General features: G+C 34.0%; 1 protein-coding gene across 1 annotated transcript; it reads right to left on the reverse strand.

The window, feature by feature from the left end:
* Positions 1-229: 229 nt before the first annotated feature.
* Positions 230-13,329, reverse strand: LOC109535453 (transportin-3). Its single transcript, XM_048660838.1, has 15 exons — positions 13,012-13,329; positions 10,176-10,353; positions 9,906-10,086; positions 9,413-9,850; positions 9,078-9,355; positions 8,828-9,023; positions 6,513-6,700; positions 6,307-6,450; positions 5,858-6,061; positions 5,663-5,805; positions 4,446-4,595; positions 4,305-4,387; positions 812-1,106; positions 526-680; positions 230-417 (listed from the first exon to the last, which is right to left on the reverse strand). The coding sequence occupies exons 1-15, from the start codon at positions 13,126-13,128 to the stop codon at positions 357-359; spliced, it is 2,811 nt and encodes a 936-aa protein (XP_048516795.1). The 5' UTR covers positions 13,129-13,329; the 3' UTR covers positions 230-356.
* Positions 13,330-13,763: the final 434 nt, after the last annotated feature.

Here is a 13,763-nt window from a genome sequence, read left to right on the forward strand (position 1 = left end):
AGATAGATTTACTCAGTTATATGACCGAAAATAAAATTGATAATTCATATAATGCATGAAATATTCAGATGCACAGTTCGTATACTAATTAAAAAAGGCTTTATCATATAAGTCTGCATACAGATATGCATATTTCAGAATACGTTGCATGCAGTCTCGCAGCTATAAATTGTAGGGATTGTCAGTTAAAATGGGTTTAAATGGGTACAACCCCTAAAAAATGCTTGACAGATTTAACAACCATTATTTATTTCAGTAATTATCAACGATAATTAAAAATTCTATGTTACACAATCATTTAATAAAACTTAAATAACTATATTACACAGACATCATGGTGACCATTAGGTTGAGACTTATCTATAAAGTCGAATCAAGTCTTTTAGTGCATGCGTCACAGATTTGGATGAATTTGACCTGCAGACAAATAGAAGTATAAGTTTCAGTAATCAACCAATTTTCACTCGTATCTATTGACTTTCAATATGGTTGTAGAACATTCTACAAAGGAGAGTAACTACTCACCTGATTAGGCTCACGTGGATGTCATTTAATTGTGCTGGAGTGGCTGTTAGTAATCCTCCATTATTTTGTTTCGGCAATGTATCCAGACCACTAACAATCCATCTACTTGCTTCTTCTCTTGTAAATTCAAGCATTTCCACAAAAACATCGCCAACCTGCATTACATTGTATTTAAACAAATATGAAATCTATAGGTCAACTTTGAGATTTTTCAGACAAAGATAGATCGTAAAAAGATTAACTAAATTCATATTCGATAATCCATAAAGTTTAATATACTATTTACCTCCGAAAGCATATAAGTATGTAAGTAAAATACACAAGCCTGCAACAAAGAAGTAACCAGTTGCTGTCCGAATTGATCTAAAATGCCCTTCACCAGCTCTCGCCTTTCCATAAAGTCTGGGGCTGAATGAGCACTCTGACCCTGATATATCAGATCATGAAAGAACTTCATTACAGCTGCGTTTGCATCTTTGTGGTCGAGACAGGAAGCAAATAAACCGCACTGAATAATTGGTAAAATAGCGGCAGACCTTAGGAATGGAACTGGGGCACGTCGAACAAACCGTCCAGTCAACCTGCAAACAGTTTGAAAACATTTTGAGTTAATTTTAAGACAATATTCGGTATTGAAGATGCGATTTCAACTTTGCTATTAAGCAATATTTTAAAGTACTTTAATAGCAGTTTGACGGTGTATTTGATAGCAGTATAGACTAACACATAATACATTTTTTTTTCTTTATAGAAAATTTTAGTTTACTAAATTTTTTTTACTAAATTTAAAAATTTTAGTTTATGAAAAAGTCGAGTAAAGATTTGAGGAGAAAGATGTCGTTCATGTCACCGATAGGTTTATGGGTCGATATTGTGACTATTCAGAATTTAAACTGTATAACGTTTACAAAAAAACCTGTGTGTGCCGTATACCGTATAAAAAGTGAAAGTAGTGGAGGAAGGCCTGATGTCAGGACTCCTAAGCTACGATTAAGAGTGCTAAATTTGATAGAAACAACATCCATTATTAAACATTATTTATGAAACCGAAAGTTTCTTATGAAGTGAATAGGTGCCTTTACACTTACACGCTCTTATCGTGTGCAATCGGAAAAACGCTAGTCTTCGTACGAAAAAGAAATACTGGCGTACCCACTGTACGCGTTGCACTTTGAAACCTACAGACTTTGCGTTGCGGTAACGAACAGCAAACTTTAGCACAATTTTTTGAACATCGTGCTTTTTGAGCGGGTAATATCAGAGAGGTATCAAATCTTTGGTATTTTGCTTAGAAATAATTCGTGAAACTAAATCCAACAAAGTTTTGAAAGTTTTACAGTCCATACAAAGATAATTTTTGAAGTCGTCAGGATAGTACTGTCGTAATTCATTTATTAATGGCAAATGCCCATATTAATTACGATCTTCCCTCCATTTTTTCACCCAGTTTAGGTGCCTTTACACTTACGCTCTTATCGCTCGGTGCGGGAAGAACGCGCGGCCGACCGTCTCGTTCAAAAGTTGGCAAAGATCGTGGCGATCCAAGACGTAACGTTCTAATCAACTCTTTTCACACGTGCCTTGCATGTGAGATGACACGCTTCCGAGTATAAAGCCAAAATTGGCCGATATCGTGCGCGAATTGCGTGCCTCGTGGAGCTTTTCGGCGGTAGCATAGTCGATCTTCGGCACTTTGCCGGATATTGTTTTGGCCGAATAAGAGCGAATGCAAAGGCACCTAATGTGATGTTATGTGTAGTCCCGAGATAAATTAGGAATAAACAACCCATGAAATGAGTTGCTTGCAAATAATGTAATGAGAGTAGACATTGAAAAACAAGTTATGTATATGTTTGCTGCGGGAGCTCAATTAAAAAACAACAAAGTGGCGAATTTACATTTGGACCAGTAAAATGATCACTTTTTCTATTTTCCTCTAGGCTCAACACTTAACCGTGCTGATTTACGGATAAAGCAGCAGGAATCTAAGCAATTTTAGTCAGAAAACATCGTTTGTTGCAGTTCGTATTAAGTATCCATATACAAGGTGTCCGGTTTTGGAGCGCAACCACGGAGATCTCAATAACCATACCAGATACCAGATTGGTTAAATTGGGGCAAAGTTGCGAAATCTAGAGCCTATTAAAATCTTCACTGAAATTTTTTAAATATTTCTGCTACTTCCGGAGATTCGAAAAAGTTTTTAATTTTTCCTTAGCTTATTGGATGCGTAAATGTAAAATGAATAATACTTTTTTTCTTATGAACGCCGTTTGGGATTTTTACATGTTTGAATTCAGCTTTTCATCTGATTACGATGATCATGTTAAGAATTATGTTATTAAGAATCATGTTAAGACATTTTAAGGTTCAGTCTTGTTGTTTGGTAAAAATAAGAAAAATTATGTTTTTGCAAAAAGTGCTTTGGAATAACACCCACTCTTTTGTTTTATCGACAGATTTGACACGTTAGAGTTTCTATATCTGTTTAAGTAGGATAAAAAAGAAAAAAAAATGTGTATTTTAAATTTAAACAGGATTAAACTAAACTTTGAGAAACCAGTAAATTTAGAAAATTATCAGAGGGACTCGAAGGGTTTACTCTCCACTTCCAAGCACAGATCTATGCGTCTTCTCAAATTTTGAACTGTCCCCCTTACAAACAAAATTGACGGGACTTTCCGATTTTTCATATTTTTAACTGCAAGAAAGATATTTAGGGTGGGAAGTTTTCAAATTGACACCCGGTACGATGCACATGTGGCCCGGTAAAAGAACAATCACAAATATTTTGTTCGTTATTGAAAGCTTGCATTGACGGGTTCCCTTGAGCCTGGATCTTATTGATATTTTCGCGAATCGTATGTCAGTATGCACAATTCATTAGTCGTATTCTGATTGTGTATCGGTAGCCTGTTTGTGTATTTTAAAAATAATCTTCTGGGAATACGCTAATTGTTCCTGTTTTGTTCATTTTTTCAAAAAGAAATTGTTTATTATGTATTGTGCTAAGCGAAGGAAAATTCGTATTTTTTGAATTTATTTTCTGAATTAGACGATAGTTTTGCAAAATGCAATTTATGTAAATGTAATAACAAGTATGTCGAATTTGAAACGGCACATGGAATGCAACGTCTCACAATATCAATAAATTCTGAAAATTTTCGCGAAGAGTAACGTAGTAATATTTTTGTACCCATTTTCACTCAAATAGTTTTTTTTTTCAGCTGAAAAATAAAAATAAAATATAGCTTGTTCATAAAGAATTAAGAGCTACATATGATATTCTTTCTGTGTAAAACAATAGTTATTTTGTTCTTTTTAGAGTACCTTGGTTTACAAAATGTGTAGCCAGTTGCTAGTTGGAGAGACTGTTATTTTTTAGTGTTCTTAAAATTATTTGTACTTTAACTATAAATCATTATTTGTTGTATACTTAAATAAGGTTATTTAGTTAAAAAATATGAATTACAAATGTTTTAAAATTGTGCCTGCAAATCAATTGCCCATCACCTTATGACGCTGCTATATCACGAAAACGGCAACCACAAGTGAAATCACATTCACAGGTTAAATTCACAGTTAAAAAAGCCACATTCACAGTTATAACAGTGATTTTAAAATCACGCTTTAGCTCATCTCTAATAGATAAATAATTCTATCGTAGCGGAGTGCAAGGCTCCAAAAATCGTAAAATACATTTTTAGCTATTTATATTTGATTGCAACTGACTAAATACTGTGAAAATTCCAGAAGAAAAATACTGTTTATTGACTCACCGGAAAAAATCATCTACAGTGTCCGGATGGTTCTTTAAACCATCCATGGTTTCCAGCATATGGAATGTAGGCTTTATAAAGGCCTGAAAAGAATTCCGTATTAAAATAATATGTTAGTTACATAATAAGTTAAATTGTCACCTCTAACATATCTAGAAGACCTCCGACACACTGTGGGTTGCTGGCATATTCATCTACTAATATACTGCCAACGTATAGGAAACAGGAATGTTTGTATTCACAATAAATTCCTGTTATTTGGCTAACTAAGCCTTCCAGCACTTCACAAACCTGAAATAAAAATTTAAAAAACTTGTGTTATGTACGAAACAGATATTTTTTCAGCTAGGAAGCAAATAGTAGCTCCGTTTGATGGTCTCTTAAAGTTATAACTCCTAGGCAACCGTAGTAAAAACGAATTCAGTATACCAAACATAATCGAAAAAAAATATGTTGATATTAACTGAGAATAAATTCAATACAGGGTGCGGCATAAGAACTGTCTTTTTTAAAGATCAATAAAAAAGTACTCAGTATAAATTATTATTTCTTGTGTTAACATTTTATACTAACATGGAAATTTATTAATTATATTTAAAAAGTACATTTAATAACTGTCGATTCATATCAATACATTCTTGCAACAGTCTCCTGAAGTGTCTGCCGATTCTCCAACCACTCTCCGAGCCACCGGTATGTTGGCAACAGCTTCACGGATATTATTCTTTAAATATTCCACGGTTCGAGACGGTTTACAAACACAAGCGATCTCAGGTATCCCCACAGGAAATAATCGCAGGGAGCCAAATCAGGAGAGCGCGCGGGCCTTGATATGTCACTTCTGTGCTCACTATGGAGCATTTACCAAGAACGTCTACGGGGACCTTAACCTTGATCGTTGCACTCTTTCAATGTTTGTAGGCGTTCTAACGGAACGTGGTCGTTCTAATTTTCGCTGGTATCCATTGCTCTGTGTCCTAAATATCGGTGCCCATGATAAAATTGATCCTCGAGTAGTAACACAATCCCGAGGTGGTACCTTGTAGCGTAAACTAAATTCTGTTGTATGCTAAAATTGATTTTCCGCTTGAAAAAAACGTCTCGACGGCAAAAGCGCGTTGCTGCTTCGGCCAAAGCATTTTTACGACTAAAGACGGTTCCGTAACAAACTTTCCTCTACTCTTCCTTTTGTAATGTTTCGCAAACCTGGTACTATTCACCTTAACCCTATTTGCCTTCTTAAAAAAATACAATTCTTATACCGCACCCTGTATGTTTTGAAACTAGCATATATTAACAGCTGCATAAAGTTACACAGATGAGAACATTTGCAGACTAAGAGAAAAATAACAACTTACATGTTGACTTGCACATCTTAGCATAAATCTTACACTTTTGCAAACCGACTCCATTATTCTATCATCTTTCTGATACTTATTAAACGTTTTAGATAAAATAGGCCAAATATCTATAACCACTGGCTTGCACGGGTGGATGTCACCTAAAAAAAACTTCCTACTGGCCTGTGAATGATGAGAAAAGAATGTATTTACCATCTCGAACGCCCGTTATAGAGACATGTCTCATCACAGAACTAAGCCTATCAAGCCACAAAACCGGATCGGATGTCGTGCCTTTAATGGGTACTACGTCTTGGTCAATGAGCTGTATCAGAGGAGTTAGCTGCATAAAGCATAACTCACGAAGTAATACAGTTATTTCAGAATGGGGCATTACGTTTAAAATAGCTGCCACACCTAAAAGTACAAATTCCCATTAAGATAAATTCCATGCTTATAGATGTACAGAGTTATGCCATTTTAGCTTTGCCACTTTCAAATATCAAGAGGTTATTTTTTACCAGATTATAGCAAATATTCAGAATTGTTGTTTTCTTTATGGAACTGTTCCGCAGAGTCGGGTAGATCGAGACATTGCCCAAAATATTAAATGCACAAAATATTTTTTTGCTATGTTTAATTATTTAATTGTAAATATTTACCTTTCAATATGCCGATAACTGCAGTATTAGTGACAGATAATGAATCCACCTGATGTAATAATTGCAGCAGTATCGTAATATGTCTAGTCATGCTTGTGCTACACTTTAAACAAATATTTTGCAGTGCTGATGCGGCTGCAGCTCCTATAAAAACAAATCAGTCGGTTTTTACACATTTGTGGTATAGAATATTTACGAAAATTTACCTAATCCGGGAACAGCTAAACCTTGAACTATAAAATTTAAAATAGGGTCTAAAACTTGAGGATGCTTTTCTATCCATTCTGATAATTCCCCCAACAATAGAACCGATGTATATCTTACAGCTAAATGGGTTGATGATGGACTATTTAATATTGCTTCCACTACCTTTGGAACCACCTCATTTTCAGTCCTAAAATAAAAAATAAATGCCAATACCAACGTATATGGATTCTGAAGACGAGATGGTAATTTGTACAATTTGCGTCAGTTCCCAAGTTAGGAACATGCTGACAGTCTATTCCTGTTGCTCAGAAAAAATGGTGGCAAGTTCTACAGGCTTACAAGATATTTATTTAGTGGTACATGGTTGGGAAGTACTACAGACATTTACAAGCTATTTAGTTTACTAACTAGTTAGTTACTAACTAACTAGTGCTCACAAGCATTCACGAAGCATTAATCATCGCTATGCTTCGGTCTAACTAGAATACATTCATAGTAGTACGTACCAAAGTTTACCGATTACGTGGAGTTAAATAGACGTGGAGTTGATTCGTATTTGCCTCAATACTAATTGGTGTCATTTTCAACCACTTCCAATGTCATTGGACACTTTTACTCAATTTTGAAAATTTGCCCTCCATGAGGGCCTGGACAAACTTTTTGCCCTTCTCCTTGTAGTTGACATAGGAACTTTTTTTTTAACCAACCAAAGCTGATTTGTGATATAACTTTTCCGTATATAACCACCTGACCAGGAATTTCAAAGGAAGGAAAGATTTCGAGAAAATCGCGAAAGTATGGTTTTCAAAAAACTGCAAATATCTCGATAACCAAAAGAGCTGAACTGAACCTAATCAGTCCATTTCGTCTCATTTGAACAAAGCGTACAGATGTACAGATTTTTTCGGCCTAAATAGTTCTTTCTCAATTTGACCTTGACATAACCTTGAGCTTGACCTAATAGAGTCAAACTGGCAGCCGATTTGGGATATAAATAAAATAAAAAAATATACTAAAAAAAAAATTAAAAAAACCCAGATCAAAAAACAAATTTTGGTTGTGTGGTTGTGTAATCTAACAAGAACAATAATATTATAAGACAGAATAAACCTGGATTTATAAACTCTGCAGTTGGTGCCGTTCATCGTTCGTAGTTCGCACTTGCACAATTCGTCCACTCGTTTCCATATTAGGTTTCCATGACGGCAATTAACCAAATTTTATTTCGCCAACCGCTGAGTTTATTTAGTTGGCAAATCAACCAATGACAGAAAGAGTTTCATATCACGTGAGTGACTGACCGTGACATTTGTCAAAACTAGGCCGTGTTTTGTTTATGTTTTGACAAGATGGCAGATCAAGTTATTTTCGTTGAAGATCCAGTCTTTAGCAGCTTGCTAATAGAACGAATTCGAAGAAGAAGAAGAATTATGAACATATTTACAACTGCATCCACACTTTCCATTTTCTCATAATACTGAGTGCCCCTTTTTTGACCTTTGCCTATTCATAGGCCTGACTTTAAACCGCCGTGTTCGACACTTTTTCTTCAATAGCAAATACGAAGACAAAATGTAGCCTGCGTCTCCACATTTTGATATTATAATGGAAAAAGTAATAATTAATGTGTGTAAGTGGATAAACATAACAAACAACATACCCAATATATTAAATCATATGGGCGTACGATTGACAGATTTCTCAATCTGACCAATCAAATTCCAACGTCGCCAACCGCGAACTATTTAATATAAATCATCAAAACACGAACGATGCGTACAACAGCAACAGAAATTGTATGGCAAGTGCACGATCGTCGAACGGCACCAACTGCAGAGTTTATAAATCCACCTTAAGTGTTGGTCCTGATAAGAACCGATTGTTATATACAAAACATTATAAGCATTTCTGCGGATGAAATGCACCTTTGGGATGCATTAGGCGTTATGATTTGGCTTACGGAAATGTTTAAATTTTCTTAACAATGCCTTGTCTTCGACGATTTCCCCAAAATTCAATTAAGCAAAAAGCAGTATATTTCTAATCCTACAATCAATTTCAAAAACGAAAGTAAAACACTTTCAGTGTTTGCTGATGACACTTTACAGGCAACAACAAAAACTTAGTATTTCCTCGGTTCTCATTTCAAAGACCAAATAAAATTTCCAACCTAACGATTTATGTGAAACTATCTATTATATTCATCAAGGAATCACCCATTGATGTTTTTGCATTTCTATAAAACAGCTGTATATACAAAATATGAAAACTTGAATCGTAAATGCTAAATCAAACTACACAAAGTTTAACTTACGGTAAAACATTTTTGGCAACAGCTTGCATTACAAACAAGGCAGCTTCTGTCTGATCCCAAGTAACTCCCGGAGCTTGCGTATTTAAAAACATTTGCTTGAAACAACTATCACTTGCCACGATAAACACTACATCTTTAATCAGTTCCGAGACTTTTTCTCGAAAATCTTTGAATTCGTCTGCGTCATCCAATAGCCCTAAAACATGACAAATATAGTTTCCACTTAATAGATCAAAAGTGTCATGCCTACCCTCACAATCGGGCTCCATTTGACAATGTCTGCAAAGTGCTGTTATCAACCTTTCAATATACGGTTTGAACAGTTCTGTCAATTCTTTATTGTTTTTTTGGTAAAGTTCTTCGCTCAAAACGTACCATAAAGTAAACGTTAATTCGGCAACTTCGTAATGGTGATGTCCAACACACATTAAAATTAAGTCAAACACTTTCACCGCATGTTGGAAATGAGCGGCGCTGTTGCTGGATATAATTTTCTCTAAAAATGATTCTCCTAATTCGGTAAATAACCTGCAAAAAAGTAAATCTTTGAACACCAGAGCTAGAGTTTTGTTAATAGTGACTCACCTGCAATAGTCCACAGATTTGCTTTCATCTTCATTGGCAACTGAAATATGATATGAAACCTCCAATTTCAAAATGTTTGTGAACAAGTAATTTTCTAAAGCTTGTTGATTGTTATTATCTTCAAGAGATTGTAACACAGTACAAATACACTCTGTAGCTGCATCACATAATGCTCCCGAACTTTGTTTGCCCTCATGTGGCTTAAAATCCAAAATATCGAATGCCAAATTCAGTACGACACTATCTGAAAGCCCGTCCAGTACGATGGCTTTTACATACACCCACGATGTAAAACATCTTAATGTTCTAGATATTATATGTGTGTGCTCATTCACGCTACTACCATATACTGTACAACAATGTATTAGGAACTCAAGTATCGTAGGCGCGCAGTGTTTCAGATCTGCTAAGACTTCAGTTCTTCTATTCTCTCCTAAACTATAAGGACTTGAATTGTGCCAACATGCCACAGTTATATTAATATCAGACTTACCGCACTGATCGATTATCTAACTCCTCGGGTAAGACTGTCAATATTTCCAGCAAAGGCCATATATAAGATTGATGAGAAAAACGATTTATTAGATCCAATGGCGCTCTTTGCCAGGACGGCATTTGCAGTATTAAATCTGCTAAGGCTAGACATAACTGAGTAGTTATCACTGTATTTGTTGCTGCAGAAAGAATAAAATATTAGTCTCGTTAGAAGGGCAAGTATGAAAAATCGAAAGCAGTTTTCAAGGCACTCAATATAAAATCTAACCTTCATTGATTTGACTAATATGTTCTAACAAAGAATTTCTGAGAGCCATATGAACTTCCAAAGGGAGCTCATGAAATGACTGATGTATTTTGGTTCTCATAGTTTGAGCAGCAAAATAACACGACTCCAAGTCGGGTTTTTGATGTAAAAGTTCGTCTGCAACTGTCCATGCATGTACCTAGACCAAAAAGAAAAAGATGATATAAAAATAATAATAATCGCCAATTTAGTTCGTTAATTAAAAAATGTTTGAAAATATTGGGAATTCTGAGAAGCTACAAGCTGGAAAATTTTATTTTGCGTTCTTTGAGAATCAAATTATGCGCAATATGTTTGATTAATTATGTATAATTCATATATCGGGGTAAAGACTGCTGTGACATTGTGAGCTTGGAGCTAAGTGCCCTATCATTTCTAAGCAGAATTTCTATGACCAGGAATAAAATATTTATTAAATTTACCATTCGAACATTAAAATATACAGGTCTTATTTTACTAATCTTTACCGATCTACAAAAGAGCTTCAATATTGAAGCCAATGTAACTTTAAAATATCTACAATCTCACTGTTTGCTGTATTTTTTATAACGAACATTTTCATCAAATTTGTCGACATATAAATTTGCAATCATGTCCATTCAGTAGGTTTGATACGAATGATGGTCTGCCCAACCAATTCAAGTCTAATCACAATCAAATACCTGTTCAGGGTTTCCCTATGATTGGGTAAAGTAAGTTCAAACGTTTAATTTTGTTATTGATTCCTTATGTAAGTTTTAAGTAGTTTCTGGTATATAAAATGTAAACGAAAATGAAATACACGCGGTTCTCTATTGTTATTGAAAAAGGTGACAAGTTTCATTCATGACTCCTATTAATCATTAATTATATAATAAGTTGTATTTGTATTGCAAATATGCTAATTTGGACGGTTCATATGATCACCCTATACTATCAAATACTAAGATTTTGCATTCCATGTTATGTCATATAAATTGAAACTGATCTCCTTTTGAAAAAATTTCAGAATAAACATTACGGAGAAATTGCCGAATGAGCAGCACCACATGTAAATTTTTATCATTATCATCATTATTATAATATTTTGTTTACAAAAATTAAATGAGCTTAAGAATTAGAAAAATTGAAATAAAAAAAATAATGATTTCAAGAATCAGCTTTACATTTTAGATAGTGTTCAATGAAAAAGGTTAACATTTTAAAAATATGCAGGTTTTGTACCTTGACAATATGACGACTACAGCTTTGAAACAACGACTACGTGTAAAGAGTAAACTTACTTTATTCTCTAGCTGGGACTCTCTGTACAAGGGAACATTGCAAGTAATTCAAAATTAAAAAACCCGCGAAAAAAAACAATAAAATTACATTATTACACTATCCCATTCAAAATTGCAACGCAAAACGAATTTCCTAAAATGGAAGCATTTTCGCTGTGCTAAAATTAATACATTTTTGTTCAACATTACACAAATTCAACCTGCTGGTGATAATTGTATTAAGTTATTGCTATAAAAAGTTGGAGTTAAGCTCACTAGGCCGCTATAAGACTAGAAATAGTAAAAAAGTTTACGAGAGAGTAATACGAGATATTATATTTGTTACGGTAAAAATTCGGACTGGGTTAATCTCGAGTCATTTTCGCTTGCATTATTAGACAGGTACATTGTGAATGAACTAGCATTTTCCACCACGAATACTTCTCAAGCAAATATTAGTTTGACTAAGTAATATTCGTAACATTAACCAAAATTACAAGCTATTCTCGATATTAACTTAATGAATATCCTTTGAAACATTATCATCATTATCATATACATATATATTATACCTGATATACTGTATATATAATGTATATACCTGATATACTGTATAATTTTACCAAGTCTCTCAGTTTTTGATTTACATACTGTTACATTTGTTATTAAACAAATAGTATTTATTAATATTAAGTAAGTCGCCTGAAATATGATAATTAACTTTTACCGATTTTGAGAGCTAACAACAATGGGTGTTTCGTAATAAGAAATGTGTTTCCAGTTTCACCAGAGGCGTGATTGCAGATGCAATGCATCTCTAAATTAAAATAAAGTTTTTTTTCCTTAGCAATTTTCAAAAGAGTCTGTGGAGTTTTTCTTTCGACTCAGTTTTCGGGTAAAAAACGAGAAATCGAGATCCAATACAGTTTAAACTCATTTTATTACAAAAGATTACTACTATGTGCTGGTAATCTTCTATTTTGTGGCCTGTGGAGAGAAGTTGTAGGAGGGAAATGAAGTTTACTTAAAGAGCATCCACGTGCACTGTTGACACGTAGATTAGCTTTTAATAGCTTTAGTAGTAAATACATAATTCATAGCGTTTGGGGGAATTTTAGGAATGATAGAATCGTTGATATCACTTCACGGCAATAAATTATGAGGAAAGTATTCACTATTCTTGAAGCTCACGGTTTAAACCGAATAATACCGAAAACATTTATATTCAGATATTTAAAGTTGGAATGATTTACTTAAATAGGTTGAAAAATACGAAACGACTTTCAGACATATAGAGGCAGACGATAAATACTACCAAAAACCAACTACACAGTAGTTTTTAATTTGAAAATAATCATGGTTGGATTTCCGATAAGAAAAGAACTCGGGAATAATGTGGTTTAAAATTTCGAATAGCCTCCGAAAGTTCAATACGTATAATTCGAAATTAGCTTTGGTGACTTACAACGAAGACTTAAACCTTTCAATGCATTAAGAAGCTACTTTACCTACCCCACTCTTACTTTAATTAAATGAAGACAGTAACTTATACTTACGGATTTTTGCAGATTTAAAAGCCATTCTGAGGCTTTTTCCTTTTCCGTCTTATCCGGATTTGTGTATAAAGTTGAAACAGCTAAAACCACTAGTCCTAGGTTAGGTTTTTCATCCATGGTCAAATAAATGCAGCAAAAATGCAGCTATTTAATCTTAAGTCAAAATTAGCCGAATGTAAAAATTGGCATTATCTACTTTAACAGAAAATATTAAAATATATATTCAAGAGAGCTTGGAAACCCAAAGACTAGTAGCGCTAGCGCAAAACCACAACAATCAAACATCAAACCAATTCCTACTCTGTCATTTGGCGAGACGGTAAAAATCGTTGACGTTTTCATGACAGTTTAACTTTTGATTGCCGGTGTTTTAACCACAGAATATACGACCAACAGCTGACTATTCAAACTTGAAATATTGCACATGAATGTTCAGAGGTGATGAATGGGTTGAGCACATGATACAATGTATAAATGTATCATGTATTCATTGTATCATGGGTTGAGCATGTACAAGAGAACAGCATTTTTCAAGTGCCTAATAGATAGGACATGACGGCGACTCTTAATAAATATTCATACAGAAACTAAGTTTAATAGAAAATTTATATTTTGAGCCATATTTGTCCATCCATTACTGCAATAACTATAACGATTGATTATTAAGTAGATTATTAATAATTATTCTAAAACAGTATGATAGATACATATAAGGTGATTTAAAATCATTGACTGAAAAATATGGACATTTT

This window comes from Dendroctonus ponderosae, unplaced genomic scaffold (assembly GCF_020466585.1).
Source record: "Dendroctonus ponderosae isolate FM_Combo_2020 unplaced genomic scaffold, Dpon_F_20191213v2 Dpon_F_20191213_1, whole genome shotgun sequence".
In the NCBI taxonomy this organism is placed as follows: domain Eukaryota; kingdom Metazoa; phylum Arthropoda; class Insecta; order Coleoptera; family Curculionidae; genus Dendroctonus; species Dendroctonus ponderosae.

Excerpts from the sequence above, each read along its gene's own strand:
- LOC109535453 (XM_048660838.1), bottom strand. The coding sequence starts at position 13,128 with ATGGATGAAAAACCTAACCTAGGACTAGTGGTTTTAGCTGTTTCAACT. Across the intron at positions 10,354-13,011 it reads TTTTAAATCTGCAAAAATCC|GTACATGCATGGACAGTTGC; the intron begins GTAAGTATAAGT and ends TTTTTGGTCTAG. Across the intron at positions 9,851-9,905 it reads TTAGATAATCGATCAGTGCG|TTTAGGAGAGAATAGAAGAA; the intron begins GTAAGTCTGATA and ends AAGTCCTTATAG.